At 46.0% G+C, this 17734-nt stretch overlaps 1 protein-coding gene across 1 annotated transcript in view; it reads left to right on the top strand.

The window, feature by feature from the left end:
* Window positions 1–2045: 2045 nt before the first annotated feature.
* The window catches only part of LOC128845525 (coagulation factor V-like), a 54137-nt gene continuing 38448 nt past the window's right edge, over window positions 2046–17734 (top strand). Inside the window, exons 1-7 of the mRNA XM_054044311.1 lie at window positions 2046–2272; window positions 3972–4063; window positions 7956–8078; window positions 9959–10171; window positions 10953–11096; window positions 11655–11876; window positions 12580–12742. Coding sequence (XP_053900286.1) covers window positions 2112–2272; window positions 3972–4063; window positions 7956–8078; window positions 9959–10171; window positions 10953–11096; window positions 11655–11876; window positions 12580–12742 — 1118 coding nt within the window. The 5' untranslated portion in view covers window positions 2046–2111. The remainder of the gene's footprint in view (window positions 2273–3971; window positions 4064–7955; window positions 8079–9958; window positions 10172–10952; window positions 11097–11654; window positions 11877–12579; window positions 12743–17734) is intronic.

Consider the following 17734-nt stretch of genomic DNA (forward strand, 5'->3'; position numbering starts at 1 on the left):
TTCCCTGTCCCCTGACTGCCCCCCGCTGCCCCCTCCAACCCCTCCTCTCATTCCTGATGGCCCCCCCGGGACCCCTGCCCCATCCAACCACCCCTGGAACCCCTGCCCCTGACTGTCTCCCACTGCCCCATCAAACCCCCGCCCTTTTTGACTGCTCCCCTGGGACCCCTTGCCCCCATTCAACCCCCCTGTTCCCCGCCCTCTGACCACCCCAAACCCTATCCACCCCTCCACCCCCCGATCTCCCCTGCCCTCTATCCAACCCCCATTTCCCCCCCACACACTCCCTGCCCCCTTACCATGCTGCCTGGAGGTGGCTGGCGGTGCTATAGCCACGCCACTCAGCTGGAGCCGGGCCACAACGACGCCGTGCAGCACCTGGAGCACTGGGTCAAGCCGAGCTCTCAGCCTCCCCCTCGTTCCTGCGAATCAGCTATTTGTGCAGGAAGCCTGGAAGGGCTGACCTCACCTCCCTTCCGCCTCTGCCTCCCTGGACCTGAGCGCGACGCTGCCACTTGCTTCTCTGCCCTCCCAGGCTTTCCACACGAACAGCTGATTTGCGGGAAGAGGGGGAGCAGGGGCGGAGTGGAGCGTTCAGGGGAGGAGGCGGAGCAGAGGTGAGCTGGGGCCAGGGTGCGAGGCGGGGAGCTGGAGCACCCACAGGGTCGGCAAGGCGCCACTTTTGGATAATGTGCTTGGGGAGTGGCCACTCCCCTTGCTCCCCCCCAGCTACACTCCTGGGTCACTTCAACTTACCGGTTGTTAAATTTAGAAGCCCTTTTAGAACCGGTTGTCCTGCGCAGGACAACTGGTTCTAAAGGGGCTTCTAAATTTAGCAACTGGTTCCTGCTCACCACTGCCTGTAAATGTATCCCAGAGCTAGAGTTTGTTGGTTGCTTACATCCAAAATTAATTTGGGAAAATTGCCAATATGTTTTTGGTTCAAAGTGTTTTAAATTCAGTCTAGTTTTCTTTCTTTTGTGATTTTTGTTGTTTGTTCTTGTTGATTACATTTTTAGCAAAGACACTGTCAAAGATTACTGGAACTTTGCATTTATCAAAAACCTAAATCAACTGTTTTTCTTTTACCCAAAAAACCTGACATTGGGAGAAAACCAAAAAAAGTCAATAACCATTTTGATAATATTTGATTTGTTTTCAATGTAAAAAAAAAATCAACCAAAAGTATCCAAAAAACTTGAAAATGTTGATGTCAAATTTCAACAATGTCAACAAATTTTCATATAAAATTGTTTGAGACTTAAAAAAAAAGAAAAGAAAATGTTCAAAAAATGTCAGCCAGTTCCACTCAAAGCTGAGCTAGAGGGGGTCTCTCTCTCTCTCTCTCTCTCTCTCTCGCTCTCTCTGGACAAAAGAGGAGTCAAGTCTCCCTGGCTCCTTTAGGTTTGGCATATTGCCTGCTAATAAAGGGAGCGTTTAATGTCTATTATCTGATTATGTGGACACTTGTCGACTAGGAGCTCCCGGATTCTCACAGGCTACCACAGAGCTTCCCTGAGGTAGCAGCTGTCGGTTTCTATTAACCTGCACTGGATTTGAAGTCTCTGGAGCCTGTCAGTCCCCAGGTCCTGAACTATTTCTTGCTCTGTATCATCCAGCATGCCAGGTTTGCAGGATGTAGGATCTTTCCCCCTCAAAATTGGAATAATCCCTGACATCCAAGGACATGTGACATCCCTAGCCAGCTCTGCCCCCAGTGCCAGCACTCCACCTATGCTTCATCACCCTGCAAGTCAACCACATAAACCGTTCCTATTTGGGTTGCTGCCCCTAATACTCTACTGCCCTAGTAGGCAACGACCCAGCCAACCAACTCTGCCTTATGTGGTTGAGGCTGCTTGTCCTTTGTGCTTGACACGCAGCAGGGAAGATGTGGCGGAGGAAGGGAAAGGCAGTCTGAACAGCTGTTTATCTCCACTCTGATTCCTGTCAGCAGCAGGAGGAGGTGAAGAGCAATGACCTGGGTGTCACTAACACCACCATCATCTCTTGCATCACTAACCACAATGAAAGCATTTCCCCAGCATTAGCAAAAGCAGCAGCCACTGCCTCATGTGTCTCCCAGTGTGGCATCAGCAGGAGCTTGCACCATGGGGCTCTCCTGCATTCACCTCCTTCTCTTGATGCTGCTTGGTTTGTGGTGGCCAGGTTTGGCGTGGCATCGGGTGGGAGCAGCTCAGGTCCGGGAACACTACATAGCCGCAGAGACTACCAGCTGGAGCTACAGACCCCAGTCCAAAGAACAGTCCAGGTAAGTGCGGGAAGATATGGAGGCAACCAGCCCCCTCCTGGGCTGAAAGGGACTTGAGTCTCCTCAGGAGTTTGTGCCCAGCTGGGCTTAGGGACTGATCCAGCTTATGGAAGTTAAGAGCCTTTGCATTGACTCCAGTTGGATGAAGCCCTTAATTCAGTTCAATGCTATCAGCTGTTTTATTCACACAATGTGATTTTTTTGAGCAGTTTTTATTGATGCCATTTTGATAAAGGCAAACTTGGGCTCACTCCCACATCCTCTGTACTCCCAAAACTCTCACTGGGGTCAATCCTACATTGAGGATTTTTGCATGAGTCTCTCTAGATTTGGTGTCTTCTCACAGCCTCCGCTCCTGCAGCTAAGTGAAAACATCAGAATCTCAGCTTTCATTTCAATAATTAAAAAAAGTTTCTGGCCCCCACAGTCATGTAGAAAAGCTCAAAGGTCACAAGGCAAATAAAAAAAACCTCTCAACATTATCATCTGTTTAAAATCTCATTGGGGGGGGGAAATTTTGAGTTCTTTTTATTTACTTTTTGGTCACACACTCTTCACAGTTTCAAGTTTTCTCTGCAACCACTAGAAATATGCTGTTTTGTGTTTTTGTTTTAAAAGCTGAGATTCTCATGCAAACTTTTCATTCAAGTGGCTGGGACTTTAAGAAAAAACATCAAATGTGGCAGAACTAACAACAAAAATCACCAGAGTTGGCAATACTACCTCTATTTTTAAATAAGAAAAGGTCCTTACAAAAAACACCATAGATTTTTAAAAATGTAAATGAATAATCTAGTTTACTTTCTTTATTGTTGCTTACTAAGTATATTTCTTCAGCTAAGGTGATGAATACACAATAGTCAGTTTCACCATGTTCATGCTTTCCTCCTAGTTTCACTTTCAGGTTCCCATGGCAGCATTGACAAATTTTGTGTGTGGTTGGTTGGTTGGTTTAAAAAAACAAAAATAAAAAGTACCAAAAGGTAAATGACTTACAGCTCATATATGCTGCAGAATACTGCAGGCTTCATGGGATCTCCAACAAATTATGCAATTTTACAACTCTTCAAAGCTGCAAGAACAGACAGTACAAAACCAGACAGTACTATATAGGCATAACACAGTAGGGTGGAGGTTACAGTAATAATTTAGGAAACCTATGTGAATAGGGAGGGGAGGGAAGGACCCAGGAGGGAAAAGGTGGAGGAGTTAGGTGGAATGGAAGTCTGACATTCTTTGAACAGTCTGAATGTTTTTTTTATTCAAATGTATCTAGAAAGAGGGCCCAAAACTTCTTTGAATGCATTTAATTGATCTCTAAAGTGATGATCTATTCTTTTATTGGCTGTTAACTCAGAAAGAAGTTGTTCCAATAAAAGATGTTCTCACCCACCTTGTCTCTCTCATATCCTGAGACAAACATGGCTACACAATAGTGTCTAGAAGCCCCAGCTGCAATTGGGGCTCCACTGTGCTAAGTGCTGAATAAAGATGTAATAAGAGTCCCTGTCCAAAGAACTTACACTCTAAATGGACACAGGGTGGGAGGGGAAACAGATAAAATGATTTACCCAAGTGACAGAGCCGGGAATAGAAACCATGTCTCCAGAGGCCCACTCTAGTGCCCACTCCACTGGACCACACTGCATGGCTAAGAAGCTTTACATTTAATTTATTTTTTTAATACTTCCTATTGCAGATTAGACAATTCAGAGCCTGTGTTTAAGAAAATTGCCTATAGAGAGTATGAAGCAGATTTTCAGACAGCAAAACCAAGAGATACTTTCTCAGGTAAGCAGAAAATAACTTTCAAAGCCAATGTCTTCTACGTGCAGGAAAATGTGCCTGTATTTGTATACCCATCACTACCATGTACTGCAAGCCAAGCAAATAGAGAATTCTCTATAGCACAGGAGCCAAAAGCCCAATCCTTAAAAATATTGTCCTCTGTTATCCGTATTGATTAAATTGGAGAGGGCTCAAAGAAGAGCCACAAGAATGACTACAGGGTTAGAAAACATGCGGTAGAGTGATTGAGTTCTCAGAGTCTGTCTATTTAGTGTAACAACGAGAAGGTTAAGGGGTCACTTAATTACAGTTTATAAATATCTACATGGGGTACAAATATTTAATAATGGGCTCTTCAATCTAGCAGAGAAAGGTATAACAAGATCCAATGGTTGAAAGTTGCAGTTATACAAATTCAGACTGGAAATAAGCTGTCCATTTTTGACAGTGAGAATAATTAGCCATTGAAACAATTTACTGAGGGTTGTGCTGGGTTCTCCATCACTGGCCATTTTTAAATCAAGATTGGGTGCTTTTCCGAAAGATCTGCTCTAGGAATTATTTTGGAGAAGTTCTATGGCCTGTGTTGTACAGGAGGTGAGACTAGATCAGCAGTTCTCAAACTGGGTTGGGACCCCAAAGTGGGTCATGAACCTGTTTTAATGGGGTCGCCATGGGCCGGCATTAGCTTTACTGGGGCCCAGGACCGAAGCTCATGGGCTTCAGCCCTGAGTGTGTGGGGAGGCCCTCAGGTAACAGGCCCCCGCCTGGGGCTGAAGCCCTTAGGATTCAGCTTTGCCCCCCCCCAAGGGATGGGGGGCTCTGGCTTTCGCCCCCTGCCCAGGGCAGCAGGGCTCGGGTGGGCTCAGGCTTTGGTCCCCACCTCCTGGGGTCGTGTAGCAATTTTTGTTGTCAGAAGGGGGTTGCAGTGCAATGAAGTTTGAGAACCCCTGGATTAGCTGATAACAATGGTTCCTCCTGGCCTTGGAATTTATGGATCAAAAGTGACTAGTAATTGGAGTGTTCCCATTTTTGGGTCACTGACTTGAGATGCCCTAAGAGGGACTGATTTTCTGAAGCCGTCCTACTCAGCACTTTTTGAAAATCAAGCCCCTTTACAGTATTTCAAACTGGGCACCCAAAATCCCTAGCCAGCTTTGAAAATGTAAGTCATTGACTGTTTGCAGCTTCACAACCAGGAGATTTCCACTGTCTTCCTTATTCTGTTTCTCCAATATACTGTTATGATCATACTGTTGCAGAATGATCCTTCTGTGGGATCATTCGTGCTCCTGGAAGGTCATCTGTGTGATGGGTCTGTATTGGTGCCATTGCTGGCCAGAATACAGGCGTACACTGTTGCAGCATTTGCAGAATATATGGGCACCCATTTTTGGAGGCTGGTTTCTGTATTTCCAGAACTTGAAAAAAATTGGATGTTGCTCCCTTCACTTCTACTGCTATCGATCTCCCCACGTGTAGCGCTGTGCAAAACAGTTACACTGATCACACTCAGTCCTTTGATTGACACCATTTACCGTCCCCTGCCTGGGCTCATGATGGATCAGTGCACAGCTGCAGAGTCTCCCCCCTTACTACTCTCCATTATGGATTCCACCACTCCTCCTGGAAGAGATCTAAGGTCACCCCGGGGACAGGTTCTGGGGTGTATTAGCAAGTGGGGTGCGTTGCTGTAGGGGGGTAGAAGTGGAGGAGTGGCTTGGTGGGGTCGTTCCCTTTGACTTGGATTTTCAAGCAAGCCTGCGTGGGGGACTGCACCCCTGAACCTCCACTATTGATTTTGGATAAGTTCTGGAACACTGGGGAAGTTCCAGAAGACTGGAAGAAAATTTATGCTGGGGTTTAAGGAGTGCTGGCGTCCAGTTGCTGTGATCCAACCTGCAGGGTCGAGTTTGTGATTAGATTCCTCCTGGGTTGACACTGTAGTCTCTGGGAACTCATCCTCCCTTCTCCTTTGGAGCCACTGACTCATTTCCTCTCTTTCAATAACAGAGCAGGAAAGGAAGTGAGTAATTGACTGGTCGCTCGTTAGACAGGACCAGTTGTTACCAAGTGGGGAGCAAGGCACTCGCTCTGTAAAGCAGTTTGTAACATGGCAGGAAGAATGTCACAGATCTGGTTGGGCACCCCCTGCTGGCCACCCACTAGACTGCTGTGAGGGGAATCCAAGCCTCTGGGTCCCTGGATATGTTAAGGCTCTGGGACCTGAAGACAGTCTAGCCCCTGCCCCGATCTTGGAGTCCCCAGACATGCACTCAGGGTGCAGACTTTCTATCTGGCACCTCCTTATGAGAGCTGGAACCCACTCTTGAGCTGCCAAGCCCCTGGGCACAACGGGGACACTTCAGACTCCATAGTACTTAAATACACCCTCTCCCTACACTCCACTCCAAGGTGAAAAGCTTCTGGTTTATAGATTAACGGGAGGCATGTGATAATTATGAAGCAGATAACGCATTCTCACGCTTTGCACAGAGCCTAGCACAATTGCTCCTTTACTTAATCACATAAAGCACAAGACAATACAGATCATATAGAACACAAGAACCATCCTAATCACAATGCACCTCACTAGCTCACTCCTCCCTTCAGAGTCCTTGGAGGGACACCTGTGTCCAGGAACATAGGCAGGCAGGGTTTCCCCTGCCTTATGCAGGCTGTTATATGCTGGGTGGCTTATCCCACATGGAGTTTCCTTCCCCCAGCCCCTGTGACCTTGCTCTCTCCTGCACAGTGCTTCCCCTTCCTCTGTGGCTCTCTGCATTGATATGCCCCCTTCCAATACTTGGCTTCCTTTGTTCTATCTTTTGGTAACTGTTCCTTGTTCCATAAAAGCCCTCCCCTCAGACAGGCTGGGTAAAACTGGCTTTTCCCTAGGATGCAGTCATTGGATGGAGTCAGGTGCTACATATTTACAGGTAAATGTCTTTTTTTTTTTTTTTAAACCACCTTTGCAAAGGCTTGATCCATTTTTGGATTAATGTCAATGGAAAAAATTCTTTTGTCTTCAGTGGAAGATGCCTCAGGCTATCACTACAATACCTTTCTTACCAACCCCATTTCCACAGCATGCGTTCTGTGACTGAAGGATCTTTTCTTCCCTGATTGTGGGTATGTCTACACTGCACTGTGAAGTGTGATACCAGCTCAGGTAGACATATACACGCTAGCTTAAATCTAGCTAACATGGCTAAAAATATAAAAGAAGATGCAGGAGCATCGGCTTCAATGTGGGCTCCTAGGTATGTACTTACATTGTTAGCCTGAACCTGGGTCTGTGCTCTTGCATCTTTTTCTGATTATTCTTAGCCGTGCTACCTACACTAAAGCTAGCATGGGAATGCCTTGCCGAGCTGCAACTGCATATCCCACTGCAGTGGAGACAAACCTTGTGTTGTAAAGGCTGTTGCTTTGGATATCACATTAAACACTCCCTAAGACTTCTGTCTGCTTTCCTAAAACTATGCTAGTACTGGTGACTAATTTGTAAGGGGAGAAAACCCTTCCCCAACCTTTAAGCTGTCTGTTCACTAAACTTTCCATAGCCAGGAAACAGCCTTCTCGCTTCATGTGCAGAATTTTCCCATGAATTTCAGTGTCCTTTGCTGAATATATAATTCACAGCCTTATTTACATTGGGCCACATCTGTTAGATCCTTGAGGGCCTTTCTACCATCCAGGTATTTCACAGCTAAATCACTGGATAGGATTAATCCTCATTGCACTGGCATTAAATCCTCTGATTTATTTTGTGCAACTTGTCCTTTAACAGGAGTTCACTCTCCCATTCAGGAGAAAGTGACTTTCTCTTTCAATAAGATGTACCATTTGATGCTCATTATCGCTTTTTATTTTTAATACTGAATTTCTGCAGGACTTCTGGGACCAACTCTGCATGCTGAAGTGGGAGACACTTTAGTAGTTCACTTTAAGAACATGGCCAACAAACAGCTGAGCATTCACCCACAGGGCATTGCTTACAACAAACTGTCGGAAGGTATGTGCTGTAAAATGCCATCTGTTCTTTTTTTCTACTCAAGACTATATAATCTTAGATCGAGAAGGGCCTAAAACCAAGTCCAGGGTATGGACACCATCGACCTTTGATTTTTGGATCTGAATCTACATTTTGTGGCCCAACCTCATCTATTATTACATCAACCATGTGACAGCCCTGTTGTCTGAGATGTGTATACTGCTGAATGACTCTTCACTTATGCTGGTGACATAGCTGTTTTGCCCAAAGCTGAGAACCTGGAGAACAAAAGTAACTGGTCAGTTAAAATACCCACCCTGAAGAAAGGGAGGAGGGAAGTTGTCAGCTGCTGCAGGCTGACACAAACTGACTGGCCTGGTCTACACCTAAAATTTAGTTCGAGCTAGCTACCTCGCTCAGGGCTGTGAAAAATTTCACACTCTGTACAAACAGTTAGATCAACCTAATCCCCGCTGTAGATGCAGCTAGGGCAATGGAAGAATTAATCCGTCGACCTAGTTACTGCCTTTCAGAAGGGTGGACTAACAATCTTAATGGAAATCCCCTCGTGTCAATAAGGAAGCGTTACACTTCAGCAGTACAGCAGCAGCACCACAGCTGTGCTGCTCCAATGCAGATGTATCCAGAAGAGAGTCAGGGGCAGCAAGCAGGATGTAATTTGGTCCCCAAGAAAACATGGGCTCCAAGGCTACCTAGGGGCTTGAGGGGAATGCCTAGTGTAGGTAAGACAGTATGTGTATAAGCCTTATTTTCAATCCATCTCTGAGTGCTGTGCTCCTTTTGGCAAACAAATCATACTTTTGTTTTGAAGAGGCTGCTTCTGTGTCACTGCGTACTACCACTGATCACAGGCTCCAAAGGAGAAACTCTTGCAGGTGCCACGCCATTGGGCTTGCTAGATATCATGGTTGGCATGTGATCCAGAGACCAAATCGAGGCACAGCCCTGTCACTTGAAAGAGATGCAGTCGGGGGACTGAAACAGGGTCTCGGAAGGGGTGGTCTACCCAGGGAATATGACAAAGGATACTTGGTATCTCCCAGTAGGAGCTCAGCTTCTTGCAAGATCTGGCCTTTGGCTGTCAACTCTTAGAGGCGTGGTACTAATATATCCTGTTGGTTTCCTAGAATGCCATAGAGACCAAATCACACTTGAGTAAAGCTATCAGTTTAAGACACTGCCACTCTATCCTGCCAAATGATTTACCAACATCCATTAATAAAATTAAGGATGGAATCCAATTTGATGTTAACTTCTTCTAACTGGCACTCAATCAGCTTGATTGCATAGAGCTGCAAGTGCAACAAGGGGGTAGAAAATATAGTGGTGAGGGAGGAAATACTCAGAAAATCCCCCAAAGACTGATGTTATGTGACCTTTGAATCCAGTCTGTGGCTGTTTGTGCACTAAATGAACTGCACGACATTGTCCTGCCTCCTCACGCTGTTTATCCAAATAGCTACAGTTTTTTCAGAAAGCACCTTATCCTAAAGATTGGGAACTATCCTCCCATATAGTAAATGTTTAAATGTGTGTGTTAAAGAAAATGTATTTGTATTCTTTCAGTTCCAAGGCTTTAGAGTTCAAGGCATTTGCCACCATTGGTAATGGGTTATTTATTACTTAATATGTGCCCAATTTGCACTTTGTCTCATTTTCACTAGTGCAAAGTAAATGTAAATCATGTCAGAAATGGTAGCATTTTACACTCCCTATGCACTGGTGTCAATGACTGCACCATTGTAAAGCTGGTTCAGGTGAGAGAAGAATCAAGCTCTCTGCGTATGGATGGCAATGATAGTAAAAACCCTGTGCATACGTTCATCAACCCTTCCCTCAATGCCACCTCTACCTCCCTCTCTCGACTTCTACCTACGCAGGTTCCCTGTACGCTGACAGAACATCTTCTTTTGAAAAACTGGATGATGCTGTGCCTCCAGGCCTGGTGTATAAATACACGTGGGAGATCACTGCGGAAATTGGGCCTAAAGAAGCCGACCCACCCTGTCTCACCTATATCTATTACTCACATGAGAACATGGTGATGGACTTTAACTCCGGTCTGATTGGAGCATTGCTTATATGTAAAAAAGGTAACCAAAATGCTTTGGGTAGACAAAAGCTATAAAATGTCAGCTGGTCTACTCTTTCAGTGGCCTCGCACATTCTGATAGTGTTGTTTTCTGTTATGGTAACGATAAAAACTAAAAAACACATAAAAATCAAGCTTGAAGATTGTATCATAATGTGAGAAGGCATTTCATTTTCCTCTTTCCTTCTCGTGTTTCTGTGCAGGCAGTTTAGAGGAAATTGATTTTTGTTTCCTGTGTCTTTATTTTAGGCCTTAGGGTTACAGTGTTCTGGACTTGCTGTAATGCACACTAGTTTCTTGAATAATTCTAATTGTAGGTAGTGTTGGTAACACCACCTTATATTAAAGTTGCCTGACATTTCCCATTTTGAGACCCCCAGCTTCAATTGCTTATAACATTGTCAAACTTCAACTGTTCAGGCTGGAATTTACCATTCCAGGTGTCTGCCTCAGATTGAATTCTTTTGGAAAGTTGTAGCCAAAGCTGTTTAACTGTTTCCAAGAACAAGGCTAGGAAAAAACACTGTTTTGCCCATATTAAAAATGCTCCCTGTGCTGAACCTGTTCTGTGAATGCTAGAGGCCTTCAGTCTCCAAAGCTGCCAGTCCAGCACCTTTCCCCAGAACTAAATTCACCTCAAACACATTTTGAAAAAACGTCCTATGTGGCCAGGTGCTGCTCATACGTGCCGCAAGCTCATGGAATAGATCTGGATGCCTTTTAGTTGATGTGAGCTGTTTTTATTTTTGCCTTCATCTGATACCTCTTGTTTCCTCCCACAGGAAGCCTGAAGGAAGATGGGACACAGAAGCTGTTTGACAGAGAATATGTGTTGATGTTTGCTGTGTTCGATGAAAGCAAAAGCTGGCAAAAATCAACCTCTCTCCTGTACACGATTAATGGTTACGCTAATGGGACATTGCCAGGTACTGTACGTACTCATGGCGTCCAGCCAGAGTCCACAAACTGTGTATTATTCCTCACTGCAGCATACCCTAGTCAGCTGCAGAAAGCAAACAGAAGAAGTAGAGTGGCACAGCCTCGTGTGTAACCGTACAATGAGCATCTGGTTCCACAAGGGAGCATGTGTGCACTCCCAACCACCACTGCTTTCCCCTGCAGTCTGACCTTGGTGCTGAGAGCACATGGCTCCCAAGGCCGTGTCTGTTCGTGCAGAGAGAGAATTAAATCTCTTCCTGCCACCTGCTGGATAAGGAGTGAGGTTTTTCAAAAGCACCTAAGTGAGTTAGGTACTCAATTGACTTTCAATGGAATTTAGACCCCTAATCCACTTAAGTACTTTTGAAAATCTCACCCATGGCCTATACAGTATCCATCCTAGACATGGCCTTCAAGATATCAGAGAGACTTGATTGAAAGTGCAGAGCGGGTATTCACTTTTTACCTACCAGTGGGAATTAATTAACTATCTTGTAATTCTGGGATGATTTACCTGTGTTCTTAACCCTGCTGTTCTGTTTCAGACCTAGGAGCTTGCACATACGATAACATTAGCTGGCATTTGATAGGAATGAGCTCCAAACCAGAGATTTTCTCCATCCATTTCAATGGGCAAGTCCTGGAACAAAATCGTCGCAAGGTTTCGACCGTCAACCTTGTGGGAGGAGCATCGACCACAGCAAACATGACTGTGAGCCAGAAAGGAAGGTGGCTGATATCTTCGCTTGTTCAGAAGCACCTGCAAGGCAAGGGAACATCTGTTCAGGAGGCAGTTGTGCAGTTGCAGAGTGTGTCATTCTTGTCTCTTCCTCCTTATCTCCTAAAGTGCTGCTAACTTTGTCAAATGTGGTGGCTAACACATTTGGGATCATCCTAGGAAATCAGTGGAAAACAGGGCATTTTGTTTGAATTAGGATTGCAAGATGGGGTTCATTAGGACTACTGCTGCAAGGGGGCTACAGGTCAACAATGAATCTAACTCTGTTTTTAATTTTTTGGGAGGTGCTCAGATGAGCCTCATTATAAAAAACCTCGAGATTGACCAGCTTTTTCAGGAGAAACAAAACTTTTGCAGTTCAGTGAGAAAAAATCTTTTCTGCTCATCTTTAACAGTGGATGTTAGTTTCCTCCTAGAGTGAAGAGATCTCTGTTGTAATGGATCAGTGGATTCCCTCTTGTAAAGGTTGGAGGGCTCATTTAACAGAAAAGGGGAAGTTCTTGCTGTCAGTTAGGCTGGTATTTTCAAAGGAGGCTATGCGAGTTAGTTGCTGAGCTCTCATTGACTCCCACAAGCCCCTTTGAAAATACCACCCTTAATGCCTGCACTCTTTAAACTGAATAGACTCAGGTCAATGAGTGAATGTTTTCATGCATCCTTCGCTGATGGGCTGTAGAAATGCACTGTTCATAGGACTAACAGTAACCATTGTACTGTCTCTATATAACCAGCTGGAATGCACGGTTACCTCAACATAAAAGAATGTGCGAGGAAAGACGTATTCAATAAGAAATGCTCCTTTAAGGAAGGGCGTATTAAGGACTGGGAATATTTCATTGCTGCAGAAGAAATCACCTGGGATTATGCTCCAGAAATTCCAGAGACCATTGATAGGTAAAATGGTGAACTGTACCCTGTTGATGAAATGTTAACTTGGGGCAACTTAGGAAATGCTATATATAATGTAAAGTCTTAGCCCTTAAGAACTTCTTCTGTATATTTTTCACAGGAACTCAATCTTGTAGAACAGGAGGAACATTAGAGGCAGGGTTGCATGGTATTTATGGAATGCACTATCTAGAAATCCTAGTGCATGGCTTCTGAAGGGCTCTACCAGGCTGAATAAGTGAATGTGTCAGGCTCTGGGTTCTAAGTGGTCAAGCCTGGTGGTTGGAGCAGTAGTCGAAGCTGGACATAGTCGGGACAGGGCAGTGCTCAAACTAAGGTCCGGGGACAGGCAGTGGGTTAGAACCAAGGTCAGAGTCCATAGATGAGCTCAGTCAGGATCACAGTCAGATACCAGAAGCAGGCCAAAGGTTGAAGCCAGGTTGGAGTCAGGCGAAGGGGGTCAGGAGGTGGGTACAGGGTTAGAGCGGGTCAGGAACACGTCTGGAGCAGAGTCAGAATAGGGTACAGAGAAGACTGGATCAGGCTGGAACAAATCCCGGGCAAGGCTGGAGCCGGAACAGGGACAGGATCAAGGGCAGGCTGGAAGCCTAGGGAGTCTGACACCACGAGGCAGCAGGAGATTTCCTAGGCAAGTGGTGCTGTTGCACAGACTAAGATCCATGTCTATGCGACAAAATTATGTCGGCCTAAGTTACATCAGCGTACAGCCGCTGAAGTAATTACATCGTTTTTACGTGTCCACACTACGCTCGTTTTGTCGGCTGTGCGCGTTCTCACTAGCAGCACTTGTATTGATGCAAAATGTTGTGACGAGTGCTGTGAGAATGGCATGCCTGATCGTGCAGTATTTGCAGAGCCGCCAGAGGAGCTGCAGGGAACATGACAATTTCTTGGAGGCTAGATTGCTCTGGGACATAGAAAGAAACAATTCAAAGTTGTTGATGGCATTGATGATGGAGCTGGAGGTGGGCCGGAAAAGAAGCACTGATGGGTGGGATCACATCAGGTTTGGGAAGATGAGCAGTGATTGCAGAACTTTCGGATGTTCTTGGATCTATGTGCCGAACTCACCCCAACCCTCCTGCGCAGCAACACTAAAATGAGATCTGCACTGACAGTGGAGAAGTGAGTGGTAATTGCACTGTGGAAACTTGCAATGTCTGACTGCTACCAATCAGTCAGGACTCAGTTTGGAGTTGGAAAATCCACCAAGTTGCCAAAAATAGACGTTTATTCCATACCCATGCAAATAGAGAAAAAATTATAATTGAATAAAACTGAAATAAAGGGAAAAAAACTTTTGGAGGGGAAAGAACAGTCATTTCCATTTCAGAAACACATACACTGACCTGTGAGAGACCCGGTTGGTGTATGTGCAGCTGTGATTCTCCAGGGTGGTGTGGAAGGGTAAGTGCAGTGGCTCCAGATGTCCCAGAATGCAGTTCTCTATGGGCTGCAGCAGGAGGTGAGCACAAGATGGTTGAACCTGAAGGTCAACAGGAGTCTGCAGCATGTATGTTTGCTGCTTGAGAAGCACTAGCATCTCCTGCTGCACGTCGGTCCTTTTCCTGCACCTTTCTCCTCTCTGCTCTATTCCTGGGCTGCTGTCCGCGAAGGTGAACATCCAAGCCCCGGGCTTGGTATCCAGAGCAGCAGAGGTTTGCTGGATCTCTTGGAACATTCCATCCCTCATCTTCCTTCTCCTTCTTATCTGGCTGAGCTGCTCCGCTGCTGTGGATGGAGAGACCCCCCCCCCAAGGCCACATTTCCAACCGCAAAGGGTACAATGCACAGAGGTACTGTTGTGAGTGTGTTCACGAGATAAATGGAAACTTGGTATACTGAACTCACTCCCCTTCATCCACACAAGTTGCAAGCACTAGGTTCTCATTTTTCCTTGCGATTGTTACAGCCCGGCTGCAGTCCAGCCATGGTGAGTACAACCATGAAGGGAAAGGGGGTGGGGCAGAATGAAGGGGGATAGCTCAGAGGCATGAGTGTATGCATATAGGGCAATTGAACGCAATATTCTGGCACTGTTTTCCACAAGTGGTGGTGATTTTAGCTGATATCTCACTCCTGAGGGTAATGGAGGCTGGAAGGGAACAGATCCTGCAGGCGTCTGGCTGCAAACCAGGGCCGTGTGCTGCCAGCCTGTGTGCTGCAATGGTTCCGGCTGAAGTAATCGCTGAGTGGCATAGGAAAGTGTCCTATCACAGCGGAAGAAATAAGGAAGCCCTCCCCAGAAACCTTTGGCAGAGGCTTGCACACCACATCCAGAGAAGTTTCCTGACGATCTCTATGGAGGATGCACAGGACATCCTGATGCGCACAAATTGTTCTGCAGGGACCCTCTGCCTAACTCTAGAGGGGGATGAAAAGCAGATAGCAACTTTACCTCTATTGGTTGCTTCATTACCTCACCTAGCATAAGTAAAAAAGAATAAATCAACAGATGTGTCCTGCAACTTTGGGCATTCCATCCCTGCAATTTCAAAGCAAACTGCATGCTCACGAGACATTCCTTCCCCTGCATCAGGCTCACCTGTGTTGGACCGTAGGGACTAGCTGGACTGCGCAGGACTCAAAAACATGTCCTGGCTTGCTGCGCTGCTGGATACCTTGGTCGCCTGTCCCCATACTCCTCCTCCTCCTCCTCGCTGTTCAAAATTACAATATTGATGCAGACTGCCCCGATTTCTAAACTGCCTGTTCAGCTATTGTTGATTCCATGTACTGTGGAACTGTGATCAGTGATCCTCTTAACTGAAAAATGTGGCCTTGGAGGTGGGGGGTAGGAGGGGAGTCTCTCCATCCACACTAGCGGAGCAGCTCAGCCATATAAGGAGGAGAAGGAAGCTGTGACTCAGGCTCCTCCAAAGAATCCTCAGAGCTCTTGAGGGTGGTGGTGGGTTCTCCACCGAGGATAGAATGCAGCTCTTTGTAAAAGCGGCAGGTCTGCAGCTCCACACCAGAGCAATTCTTGGCCTCCCTTGCCTTCTGGTACACCTGCTGCAGCTCCTTGGCATTCGCACAGCACTGCTGTGGGTCCCTTGTGTAGCCCTTTTTCTCTCACTTTGAAGGACATGTTCTGTACTATTCAGATCTAATATTATTTGAAGCCCCCTTTGACGATTCCATCCTAAAACAGAAACTCCCTTTCGGGCTACATGGATTTTTTTATTTTCTCTTTTGGGATTACTGCTTTTATACTCTATGGTAGCTGTAAAATAGTCACTGATTGGGATGGGAGACCCACCATAGCCTTTGGGGTATGTCCGCAGCATGCAACTCAGGTTGGGAGTTGGCAAATAGCAGAGTGTAGAGTTGGTTGGGAATAAAGAATGTAGATTTAGGAGCTTTGCAGGTTGCAGTCTTGTATCAGACAGTATTAACCTGTAGGCTGGAAGACATCTGATGTTGCAGAAAGCGACTTAACACGGTAGATGGTGCTTTCCAATTGTCAGGTAGCTTCTATGGCTTTCTACAAGGTAAGGCCTTTTACCATGAGGAGTTGTTCACAAATCTTGGGGGACCTTGTTGTCTTCATGACAATTTGATCTCTGAATGGCATACAACCAAAACCAGACCTAGCGAAAGCTGTTTGTGATGCACCACAGCCTGACAAAAAGGACAATCTTCAGTCCCCCTTTGGATTATGCAAATACCATTCAAAGCTTATAAAGAAGTTTGCTGTGAAAGTAGTTCCATCGAGTCCTCTCCTAAAAATGGACACACAAGGTCTTAATGGGTTGAACTGTACAAGAACAGCTTTAGCCAGATCAAATATGCAATGTCCACCATCCCAGCTTCAAGCCCTTTTGATTCTGTGAAACAAATAATTGTTACAACAGAAGTTTGTGAGTAAGGTCTTGGTGCTGTCTTGACTCAGCTTAAAAATGGACAGGAGTCACTATTGCATTTGCCTCCGGAGCCCTGACTGATTCTGAAAAAATCTTATTCTTTCATTGAGAGAAGTTCTGGCATGTTTCTGGACAGTAAGACACTTCAGAACTTACTTATGGGGTGGTGGGAGATTTATCCTAAGATCTTATTATAAGCCTCTTTCAGCTTATTTTTATTAACCACATAAGGTTCTGGAAAAGCAACTCCAAGAATTGCCAAATGGGCCTCCAAACTAATGGACTTTGATTTGCTGACAGTATATTTTCCAGGAGTCAACATCACCACTGCAGCAGATTCTGTCTCGCTTGCCCATACCTTACCATGAGGGTGCAGTAGAGACCGATGATGAAGAGATTGTCCTTGCATAAATTTCTGCTACAACTCAATCTCAGAGTGGGTAACAGCCATGAGAGAAGACCAGGTACTTCAGGACTGTGATGGGGTTGCTGTACTCACCGCTGGATGGCGCCGCTTCATGGCAGTCCTGGGGATTAGCTCAGTCAGCCCAATGCCCCTCCTGGCAATTACACCCTGTCAGTTTCTCCTCTGCAGCCCTCCCCACTTCCGGGAGCTGCAGCGTCCCCTTTTGTGACTCAGGCCTCTGGCTAGGTCACTACTGTGGTTTCCCCTTCTAGGTGCTAGAGTGTATCAATGTTCCTGCTCTCCAGCAGTCTTCCGCTTCATTAGCTCACGATGCCACTCCTGCAGTGGCTGGTGGGGGAACCTGGGTCCATCCTTTACTTCAGGTTCCAGCTCAGGGACTCTCTACACAACAGCTAAGATCAGTTCCCTGCACCTTGCTGCCTTTCCCTGAGCCGCTTTCATACCTCCTGGCCTGCCCCCCTCCTCTGGATTTGCCAGTCCCTTCACTCTCTCCTCCCAGGGAGTAACCATAGGCTACCTGCCTCTGTAGCCCCAGCCACATCTCCCTTCTCCCGGGAAGTGACTGCACATATCTCCCTGCTAATTTCCAGTCTTTTGTAGAAGCCCCACCTCTCTCTCACAAATGAGCTTCTCTCTGATTAGCTACCTCCAACCCAAAGCTCCCCTATTTGCAACCTAATTAGCTGA

This window comes from Malaclemys terrapin, chromosome 1 (assembly GCF_027887155.1).
Source record: "Malaclemys terrapin pileata isolate rMalTer1 chromosome 1, rMalTer1.hap1, whole genome shotgun sequence".
NCBI classification, from domain to species: Eukaryota; Metazoa; Chordata; order Testudines; family Emydidae; genus Malaclemys; species Malaclemys terrapin.